Here is a 12,334-nt window from a genome sequence, read left to right on the forward strand (position 1 = left end):
ACTACCCTTGGATTCCCCATTCCTTACGGAATAACACAGAATTTTTTAAACATAGTTTACGCCCCCATTGGAGCACTTTAATCAGTCACATACATTAACCGCTCAAGCCGGTTCAACGTGTTCAAGTACGGACCAACAAAACATAAACCAGGAACGGTTTGACATATACCTGTGCAGACTAGTCTAGGAGTGTTGGTTGTCAACGTGAACTTTTAGTAGAGCTCGCAGCACAGGGTACCATTCTATGCAGGGTAGTATCTTCTATCATAATACAGCATTGTGTTGGTGTAAAAAGAATTTGTTTCATCAACGTCGATCATTATAAACAACATGGCGGCATCTTCGCATGGTCTGTATTTATCTAATGCTAATGATCATCGATTGTCAGTAATGGCGTATTCCTTCGTACAAATGTTACGAGAAGCCACCGTGGTGTTAATTAAAGTACAGCCTGGTGTAAAAATGGGAAACCATGGAAAAACCATCTTCAGGGCTGCTGACAGTAGGGTTCGAACCCACCATCTCCCGAATGCGAGCTCCCCCTAACCGCTCAGTTTTCTGTTGTTCCTCATCTGTAAATACCCTTGTCATATGTCTAATTTTGGTTTAAATCTTATTTTTATGTTTCTTACTTTCTGTTTTGTTTTGCAAATCGTGCAGAGTTATTTCTAGTTCTTCCATCTCCTCTCTAATTTCCTTAATCCATCCTACTTGTTACTTCAGATTCCAGAGTTTCTCTACATATTTTCTTGGTAATATGGTTTCAGGGGTCCTCATAACGTGGGGGAAAAAAAAAAGAGATTCTCTTCTTCTGCATGTATATGCGATCGGCCCCCATTCTCTGTACACCACTTCATTTATCACTATCCACCATTGTCCATATTTGATTCTTTTTTTTCATGCATGTTCTAGCTATTCTTCTATCTACTTTAATGATTTAGTTGATTCTGCTTCTCTGAATGACTTTAAAAAGAGTTTCACTTCTGTATGGCACCTCTGGTTGAACCAATGTCTTGTAATGTTTTAATTTTGTTTTGATCGACAGAGATTTTTTTATTGCATTGTATTTTTAAGGTTTTATAATTTTATTAGTTCTTTCTTGCCATGCAAGTTTCTCGTCCAAGTTGTATGTTATAATTTCTCCTAGGTATTTAAATTGTTTCCCTATTTTTACTTTCCTGTTATTTACTGCTATGTGGTTTATTACTAGTGGATCTGCTACCATTATTTCAGTCTTTTCGAATGATATATGGGGTCCTACTTTTCGTGCTATATTTTATACTCTTAATACTTGGTTTCTGGCTTCGTGAATGTTATCAGCTTGTAATGCTAAGTCGTCTGCAAATTCCAAGCAATTTAAGTTTATTTAATCTTTCTTGGTTCCGATTTTTATGTTCTAAGAATTTTCCTTGTACCATTCCCTCATCCTCCATGGCAAGGTGGTCAGCATGCTGGCCTTTGATCACAGGGGTCCCGGGTTCGATTCTCGGCAGGGTCGGGAATTTTAACCATCGCTGATTAATTTTGCAGGCACGGGGGATGGGTATATGTGTTGTGTTCAACATCATTTCATCCTCATCACGACGTGCAGGTCGCCTACGGATGTCAAATCAAAAGACCTGCACCTGGCGAACCGAACATGTCCTTGGACACTTCCGGCACTAAAAGCAATATGCTATTTCATTTTTTCATTACCAGAGCCAGGATTTCCATACACTATCAAATCTCAAAATATGCATGCATTCATGCACTATCATATGGCAAAACATGCAAAATATGCACTATCAAAATTCAGTTTCTTTGGAACATTGTACTTTTTTTTGTTTTTTTTGTTTTGCTATTTGCTTTATGTTGCACCGATACAGATAGGTCTTATGGCGACGATGGGATAGGAAAGGCCTAGGAATGCAAAGGAAGCAGCTGTGGCCTTAAGGTGTGAAAATGGGAAACCACAGAAAACTATCTTCAGGGCTGCCGACAGTGGGATTCGAACCCACTATCTCCTGATTACTGGATACTGACCGTGCTTAACTGCAGCTATCGGGCTCGGTGAAACATTGTACAACAACTACCGTAATTTCTCCCAATTGTCTTGATTTACGCTCATCTGCTTATCTGTCAGCATATTCTTAAACACAGAAAACAATCTTTCTGCGTCACAAGAAGTGAGAGAAGCATACTTAAATGAAGACATTTGGAACAAAGTGAGGTCAAATTGTACATCTTTTGCATTTTTCACCACAATACGTTTTATTTAAGCTTGACAAATTCAATGTCAGGATTTGAACGGATCACTTTGTTCAATCTATCTCCAGCTGCTGCAGTTACTTCTCCATGCGATGACTGCAGGCACTTTTGAAGGCCCTCAATAACTGGTAACGATTGCCTGCTCTGATAACAAGGACTTGTGAGAGTTCCGGGTAGGAAATTCCAGGATAACAACGAAAGAGGTTTCAGTGCAAAACCAAAGGTTTTTAAGCTACTATCTCAGTAACGCGGCAACACAGAAGTGTGATACAACAAATGAGCCATAATTTAGTAATGCACAATTTAAGGTTCAATTTATAGTAATGTATAACTGGGAAACCTCATTCCTAAGAATTACAGAGATCAACATGGGGACTTCCGGTTTATGTCAATGTTTACTCAAGCAACAGATAAGAAAGTGCTCGGTTAATTCAATTACAGGACCCCTACCGTATGAACTAACTTTGGTTGTCAAATAGGATGACAGAAGTACATTCTCTCTGTCTCTCACTAATAGACATACTGTATAACGTGGAAAAATGGTCCCAAATTCTGCACACCAACATTCATAAAAGGCACTACCATGCAAATTAACATTATATATGCACCAAAGTCAGAAGAAAAGTCATCTAATCCAATATAAACATCAAATATTCACTATTAATTCCAGAATCTTCAAAATATGCAATAAGCATGAATTTTCTCCCTAAAAGGCCAAAACATGCAAAAACATACAGGGGAAAAAGAACGATTTGGAATCGTTGAACCATAAAACTAACATTTGCAGAAAAACAAAAAACCTCTTTAATTATACCCGCAAATGCAACACTAGTGATTTTAACAATACGGCAGTGGCAATATATAATTCTCGCAAACCATGAAATAAACAATGACTATATAGTGCCAACGTGCCAGATTAACAATAACTGTAAGACTGCGTATCGGCAAGCAGGGTTCCTAAACTGTACGGTTAACAACACTGAATCGAACCCAACAATTTGAAAATAACTGTAAATCACTACCTTCAGTATTAACAAGGGAGAAAGGGTAACGTAAGTACCCTTAGTGTATAAGTTTATGTGCTAGGGAGTATACATTGAGGAGTTATCATGCAGTGATGCCATTTAAGCACGAATGAATGAGTGATGCAGTTATGTTTAATGGGAATAATAGAGTGATCTCCTCTCAACAACTACTTTTTTTTTGCTATTTGCTTTACGTCGCACCGACACAGATAGGTCTTATGGCGACGATGGGACAGAGAAGGGCTAGGAGTGGGAAGGAAGCGGCCGTGGCCTTAATTAAGGTACAGCCCCAGCATTTGCCTGGTGTGAAAATGGGAAACCACAGAAAACCATCTTCAGGGCTGCCGACAGTGGGGTTCGAACATACTATCTCCCGTTACACAACTACTACTAATGGAGATGTGGCAAAGATATGGAAGCTAACAATCAGTGTGAGATAAATAAGTAAATTCATTCCATCTCTTCTCAGGTATATACTCACTTGATCACCAGCACGCAGCGAGATGAAACTCAGGGAGCAAAACTGCGGGCCAGGTCCGGCACTATCACACAGGGCTACGAGAGGCCTCTTGTGACCGAAGGCATCTGGCATGGGGGAATCTGCTAATGGGGTTGGCAAGATGCGTAAAGTACGAACAACACCTTGACGCCACGACAACACTTCTCTGGCCTCGCCGTTGGCAGGTACGGCCCAAACCTGGAACGCACAAAACACACTCCTTACAGGCTACCATAGAACAAAAAGATTTTCCTCAAGAAAATGTACAGGCTTCCATGAGACAATTCCTTACCTGACATCGCTTAATAACACTGTCATAATGCTCATGTTACACGATATTTCACAACATTGGGATGGCTATGCATAAGTGAACAAAGGAATTTTTCACCTAATGACACTTGTTATGACTTATGTACTGTATCTTCCAATTTTTATTTCCTTTTCTCATTCCATAAAATTATTACCTGTTCTGGTTCCCTACTTGAAATCCCACTAAATCAAACAAATTAATACCATTCTTTTTGTTTTTATAGATACTGCATTGAGACTCTGGAATACACTCCCAATGGACAGTTGGCATTTTACTTCCTCTCATAAATTAAAATCTGCCTGCCGAAAGTTTACCCTGAACGCATATAACCAAGTTGTGAGAGTCATTGTGTGTATGAGGTGTGAATGAGTTTTCTTTTATCTATTATGCACTTCAGTTATTATTATTATTAGTATTATTATTATTATTATTATATTTCCTCTTTATATTCTTCTTATTAGTATTATCACTCTAATTGCTGTACTGATTTGTAACCTAGTCTTAGTGCAACTGTCCGTAGCATTATTAATTTTTTGTATAATTACTATATCTTACTTTTATGTTTACATTTTTAAATTTTATTGTTTAAAGTGGTTAAGTGTAAGAGACGTCCGTGAGCCCTAACTTCGCCACAAATGGAAGTCAGGAATGAATGAATAAATAAATGAATAATTAATTAATTAAATCCTCCAACAATAAAGGAAGTTTAACAAGCACTGAATACATTAAAAAACTACAAAGCACCAGGAGAAGATCAGATCCTTGCAGAAATCTGGAAATATGCAGGAAAATCAGCAAAAGTTGCCCTCCATCAAAAACATGCCTCGATCTGAATTAAAGAAGAACTACCAGAACACTGGACAATAGCCCTCATTCACCCACTGCACACAGAAAGAGACAAAACCTACCCTAATAACTACAGAGGAATCTCGCTCCTAGACATAACATACAAAATCTTTTGAATAATCATCCTTAACAGGGTAAGTCGTCCAGCTCCCTGGCTAAATGGTTAGCATGCTGGCCTTTGGTCACCGGGGTCCCAGGTTTGATTCCCGGCAGGGTCAGGAATTTTAACCATCTTTGGTTAATTTCGCTGGCACGGGGGCTGGGTGTATGTGTCGTCTCCATCATTTCATCTTCCTCATGACATGCAGGTCACCTAGGGGTGTCAAATCAAAAGACCTGCACCTGGCGAGCTGAACATGTCCTCGGACACTCCCGGCACCAAAAGCCATATCATTTCATAGGATAAGTTAACAACTTGAGAAAAAACTAGGAGAATGTCAAGGAGGTTTCAGACTCTGGAGGAGCTGTCCTGATCAAATCATGAGTCTTAAGTTGATAATGGACTATAACAGGAGAAGAAACAAAGATATGGTGATAACATTTGTAGATTTCAAGAAAGCTTATGATTGCATCCATAGAGAATCTCTGTTTAAAATTTTAAGACACCTCGGACTACACCCCAAATTAATAAATACGATAAACTTGACTCTCACTAACACCAAATCAAAAGTGAAGTTTAGGGGTGAATCATCAGAGACATTTGAAATTAAAACTGGACTACGGAAGGGAGATGGGCTCTCACCACTATTATTTGTGCTCTAGAGATGGTAATGAGGGAATGGTTTAGGAAATGTCCCACAAAAATAAAGGTTGGCTGAAAAATCAAAAAAAAAAATCCCTGGGTTTTGCTGATGATTTAGCATTACTAGCAGTGGATATAAAAGAAGCAAAAACCCAGATATCAGAACTTCAAAACATTGCAAATAAAATTGGCCTCAAAATACATTTGAAAAAACAGAAATTATGCCCCAAAAATCAACACAACTAAAAGAAGTTACCATAAATGGTAATAAAATCAAAATAATAACTCAATTTAAATATCTTGGAGAAGTAATAACACAAACCTAAATTTAAAAATCTCAATCCAAACAAGAACAAATAGATAGCTAAAGCACAAAAATTAACATGGGACATCTACGAAAAATCTCTGTCAATAAATGCAAAAATAAAACACTGCACCACAGTTAGAAAACTGGAAGCTACATATGCAGCAGAAACACTTTTTCACTTGAATAAACCATCAAAGACTGACAGACTTCAGAAAATTGAGAGGAGGCCTGGAAGAACCTGCATCAACAAAAAATACCAGAAAGATGAACAGTGGTGTGTAATACTTAACAAAGTTGTGTACAAAGAGCTAGAACCCATTACAGATACTATGCGTAAGAGGAGACTGGGATTCTTTGGACATATCATGAGGATGCAGGATTTGAGACTTCTGAAACAACTAGTAAAACACAATCTTGTCTCAAAAAATACCACAACAGGATGTATATAGATCAGAGAAGTAAGAAAGGATCTGAAGGAAATAGGCCTTACAACAGAATACACCACAAATAAGATAAAATTGAATACAAAACTCACAAATACAAACCGGTTTACCCTTACACGAAACAAACCCTCAACACGCACATTTTCAACCAAGGAAAGGGCACAAAGATCAGAGCGTCTGAAGAAGTACTGGGAGGACCACAAAGCCCAAACAATCCCTTCAAAGAGACCTGGACAATGGACTGACTAAAGTGATCCTGCATGGTCATAAAACAAGAAGAATAAATGAATGAATGAATGAATGAATAAATAAATGAATGAATGAATAAATACATAAATAAATCTTTCTTCCTCAGAAGATGTCCAGTCCACTGGAGCCTTTTGGTATTTATAATAGTGCTACTTGCAGCAAGTACATGTTGATGTCTTTATTGAATCTTTCTGCACTGAAGATTTATGCGTAAGCATTATTTTCAAGAATTTACATTTATATTTTTCTTGTATATTTTAATTTTATTTTTATATTATATATATATATATATATATATATACACTATAATTTTCTATATCATTTATATTTTTCTTTCCTGGTTATATTCATGCTTTTGGGGCACAAATTAAAAATCAGGAGATAATTACCTTTTGTTTTCTGTACAATTTGCTTTACATCGCACCAACTCAGATACGTCTTACGGCGGCGATAGGACAGAAAAGTGCTCGGAGTGGGAAGGAAGTGTCCGTGGTCTTAAGGTGCAACTCCAGCATTTGCCTGGCGTGAAAATGGGAAACTACAGAAAGCCATCTTTGGGGCTGCCGACGGTAGGCTTCAAACCCACTATCTCCCACATGCAAGCTCACAGCTCCACGACTAACTGCACGGCCAACTTGCTTGATGTGTTTTCTGAACAAGTGGATCGTAAACTTGAAGAATGAGGTATGCAAGTTAATATTTCAAAGATTAAAGTGATGAAGGTTGGGGGCAAGGAAAAAAATATTAATATCGATTGGAAGGGAGCACAGTTGGAACAAGTCCTATATGAGCACAGTAATTTCTGAGAATGCTATTAACAGCTGTTAGAGCTCAGTCAGCTAGAAGGAGCAGTCAAACTTCAGATCTATAAAACAGGAGTCCTCGAGCATACTTTGACTGCTTTACTAGCCGAGGAGGTACACAAGTATGCTCATAGATGGCAGAACCTGTTCCTTCCCGTCAGTATCTTGCAATATGTTTTTCTCCTTTATAGTGCGGGTTTTAGTGTATGTGATTCTGAAGGCAAAAATTCTTTCTCTAGCTCAACTGAGAGCAACAGCCACACAAGTGACACTGGCAGCACAGAGTGGATGTGACGTAAATAATGACAGTCCTGGAACTACAACTATTGTTTCCATTCAAATATTGATCAAGGGCCAATGTTACCATTGAAACACACCCTGTAGAATATTTATGTTATTTACATGGAGGGTGGGCTCAACTAGTGTGACTATTCTTCAACTAACTTTTTCATTATTTGACTAACAAAGACACAAAATTAAACCAAGCATCAGTGAAAGTGGCTGTATGTACATATACACTGCCTGACAAAAAAAGTCAAGCACCCAGAAGTGGCCTAATATTATCCCATTTCGGTATACATATATACCATTTGTGTGCGAGTAAGTTATTAGATTTACAAGGATCTGTAATGTGTAGAACACCCACCAGAGTGCATTTGTGATGGCACCATCCTGATGTTAAGTTGTTACCAGTCAACTGCTGGGAGTCAGACAGTTAAGCGAGACGTGCAGAGGGGACTACGTGCCTTGCAGACGCGTTAGACAGCCTATCCACAAACTGACAGCATTGTGGGACTGCACGAAGCTGGTTGGTTGTATCGTGCAATTGCCAGTCATGAGAACCATTCAGATTACAATTAAAATTAAAATATATTTTGGTTCCACCTATTCAATACAAGAAAACTTATTAATGCAAGGTTACATTACAAGTCGATCACAATTCGGACCAGTTTCGACCTCTTGGCAGGGTCATCTTCAGCCTGTCGTTCAAAAGGTGCAAGGTAAAAATTCACTGGCAAATGACAAGAGTGCGTAGAAAACAAACTTTCTTCAACTGATGAAAGTTCAAAATCGTATAAGTTGCAATAAGTATTCAAAGATCTTTCAAATTTTTCAAAAGTTGGTGGTGGTGATGATGATGCTTGTTTTAAGGGGCCTAAAATCGAAGGTCATCGGCCCCTAATGGAACGATATAGGCAACATGTTATATGATAGTTAAAATTTTAAAATGCATCCACTGACTGATGTTAAAAATATGGTGATTAAGAACAATGAGTATGAGATTAAAACAATCAGTGGATCTAATTCGCAATGCCTTATTTTCTAATAAGAGAAAATACAGGTAACAAAGGAGTAAGGCATTGCCTGCAATTACAGATATACACAGTCCGCCAGAAAAATGTATACACACTTTGTTAGACGATATAGGGATATGGACATTGTCAACTGTTATTATTGTTTTTAATGTTGTAGTATGGTCTTTCGCTCAACAGATGTCGGTACTTGCATCACGATAGAAGGAAAACAAAATGGCTGGAGCACGCTTGACGTTTAAGCGACGAAAGTACATTCTGAAGTGGTTTATCAGGTTTGATAATGCCGTAGAAGTGCAACGTCAATGGAGGAGGGAGTTTGGAACAGAACCCCCAACACGCCTAACAATTAAATGCATTACTGGAAAGTTTGAGACGCATGGAACGATTTGTGATATTCACAAAGGAAGATCGGGAAGAACGCGCACAGCTACCAGTCCTGTTTCATCGGCTTATGTGTTGAGAAGTTTTGCTAATTCTGCACAGAAGTCTGCCACGCAATGTGTACAGGAAGTGGCGATTAGCAGTACAAGTGTACGACGAATTTTGAAAACAGCTAAGTGGAAATCTTACAACCTACGATTACTGCATGCGCTTAACAAGGACGAACTCAATCGTCGAATGCAATTTTGCGAATGGTATCAGCAAATGGTAACCCAAGATGAACAATTTCTGACAAAGTTAGTGTGGTCTGATGAAGCCCAGTTTAAACTTAATGGAACAGTGAATCGACATAACTGTGTCTACAGGGCTCCAGAAAATCTGCATGTTCATGTGGACAAGGTGGTCAGTCTACCAGGGTTTAATATCTTGTGTGGACTGTCGTCGAGGGGCTTACTAGGACCGTTTTTCTTTGATGTTACTGTCACTGAAGCAATGTACTTGGAAATGTTACGCACACTAATTTTCCAGCTGTACATGCGCTTTATGGAGCCAATGATGAAATCTTCTACAGGGCAACACCACACTACCATGTAGCAGTACGAACTTTCCTGGATGACAATCTGCCGGGACATTGGATTGGACGACAAGGGCCCATTGAGTTCCCCCCACGGTCGCAGGATCTTACCCCTATGGACTTTTACTTCTGGGGAACTGTGAAAAATCAAGTCTATCGACGTAAGCCACGCACGTTGGAGGCCCTTCGCCAGCAGATTACAGCGGCATGTGGAGAGATCCCCATTCAAACATTGACGGATGTAGTTGCAGCGACCGCTCGTCGTTCTACTATGTGTCTGGCACCCAACTGTGAACATTTTGAACATCTCATGTAGGCCTAACCATATAACTGAAGAGAGTACTACATGTGCAATCAAAATTTAAATGTAATAATCACACACAATAAATAGTTTTTGTTCCGTAAAGAGTGTATATATTTTTCTGGCGGGCCCTGTATATATAATTTACGTTAGACGTTAAAATAATACATTAAAATATGCAACACAAACTAAAATGAAATCAATGGGATAAAAGTGCAACTGACACAAATACACTAGGACAAAGGACATCATTACACAAGATAAAACAGACCACTATCCCTCATAAAGCGGATGACGAGGTCTGCTGACTGCTCGTCATCTCGCAAGATAAGGGAAATTGTACTCGGGAGGTTAAGACTACGGAACAGATCGACCAGGTCCATACACTCCGTAAGGATGTGTACCATGGTAAGATGATCGCCGCAAGTACACACCGGAGAGGGTTCTCCTTTTGATAGATGGGAGTGAGTCAGGATACCGCGGCCGATCCGAAGACGACATAATACCACGACTTCCCTCCGCAAAGCCCGAAGGGAAGTCCTCCGTACCTTCGTTCTTCCTTTTATCACTTTCAGCGTATTTGGAAGTGGAAGGGCCTGCCAATCCATCTCACAATGGGACATAACCAGATGTGTCAGCTGAGTGCGAATATCAGTTGCTGGAACCTTGGCAGCCTTATCTGCTAATTAATTTCCCTCTACACCCATGTGGCTTGGGAGCCACATAAATGTGATTCTGGTGCCGGCATCCGAACACCTGGCCAGCAGGTCCTGGACCCGCTGCACCAGAGGGTGATAAGGGAAACAAGTATCAATAGACTGTAGCGAGCTCAAGGAGTCAGTACACAGAAGAAAGTGTCGGCGCTCATCGTACAGTGCGTACTGCAGAGCTTCACAGATGGCATAGAGCTCAGCTGTGTACACACTACAGGTTTCCGGGAGAGCAAAAAGAAACCTATCAGTGTCGACAACGAACGCACAGCCCACCTTTGTATCTGTCCTTGAACCATCCGTGTAGACGACGACTGAACCTGGATATCAGCCAACAACGGACAGGAAGAGCCTCTGATAAATTGAATGGTCCATGTTTTCCTTCGGGACAGTGTGCAGATCCCGGATTATTTCAGGTTGTCATACTACCCACGGAGGTACCCCACTTGGTTGTCTGACAAGGCAAGGAACCGAAGGTACATGAAACAATCTGTAACCGCTATCCAACTGGCCGCGTTGCACGAGGACAAGCAACATACAGCCGACGGTGTCCATTGCTGTATATGCAAGGATAGCTTGGGTGAAGTGGCATCTGTCGCAAATTTGCAGCATACGACAGAAGGAGCTGCTGGTGCCTTAAGTGTAAAGGTGGCACACCAGATTCAGTGAGCAGGCTAGCCACAGGGCTTGTACGAAAAGCACCCGTTGCCAACCTAACCCCGCCGTGGTGGATGCTGTTCAGCTTTGCAAGGACGCTTGGTCTTGCAGAGCCATACGCTGCACTGCTGTAGTCTAACCTGAATAAAATATGTATCCTATAGAATCGTAGGAGCACCACGCGGTCAGCTCCCCAATTAGTGCTGCTAAGAAACTTCAAGAGATTAAGCCTCTTGGTGCATTGCACTTTTAGCTCCCGCTCGTGTGGCCCCCACAATAATTTAGTATCGAAAATGAGCCCAAGAAATCGGTAAGCGTCAACTACGGGAAGAGCAACATTTCCTAAATAAAGCTCAGGAGGTGGGTGAAGAGTACGTTGACGACAAAACTGGACAACAGAGATCTTTGCGATAGAAAACCGAAAGCTATGTTCTAAGGTCCATTGCTCTACTCTCCTAATAGCTTGCTGCAATTGTCGCTCTGCGACTGCCATATTACACGAGCTATACTGCAGAGTAAAATCGTCCACATATTGCGACGGTATTACTGCTGAACCAGCAGCAGCGACAATACCATTTATGACAATCGCGAACAGAGTGACACTAACAACCGATCTCTGTGGGACTACATTTTCTTGAACGTTGTATTGCGAATATGTCCTCCCTACTCAGACACGGAACAGACAGAGGGACAAAAAATTTGCAATAAATACTGGCAAGTTACCTCGGAATCTTCATTGATGCAGGACTGAAAGGATACCATATCGCCATGTGGTGTCGTATACCTTCTCTAAGTCAAAGAAAACAGCTACCAAATACTGTTTGCGGAGAAACGCATCCTGGATATAGTTCTCCAGGCGTACCCTACTGACCTGGCCCAACATTCCACCTGTAATTGCCAACCGTCTTGTCTCTTTCATCCCAT

At 40.3% G+C, this 12,334-nt stretch overlaps 1 protein-coding gene across 1 annotated transcript in view; it reads right to left on the reverse strand.

Moving 5' to 3' along the window:
• The window catches only part of LOC136857375 (breast carcinoma-amplified sequence 3 homolog), a 142,313-nt gene that overhangs the window by 96,743 nt on the left and 33,236 nt on the right, over positions 1-12,334 (reverse strand). Inside the window, exon 4 of the mRNA XM_067136004.2 lies at positions 3,754-3,969. Within this exon, the coding sequence (XP_066992105.2) occupies positions 3,754-3,969 (216 nt within the window). The remainder of the gene's footprint in view (positions 1-3,753; positions 3,970-12,334) is intronic.

Source organism: Anabrus simplex, chromosome 1 (assembly GCF_040414725.1).
Source record: "Anabrus simplex isolate iqAnaSimp1 chromosome 1, ASM4041472v1, whole genome shotgun sequence".
Taxonomy (NCBI): Eukaryota; Metazoa; Arthropoda; class Insecta; order Orthoptera; family Tettigoniidae; genus Anabrus; species Anabrus simplex.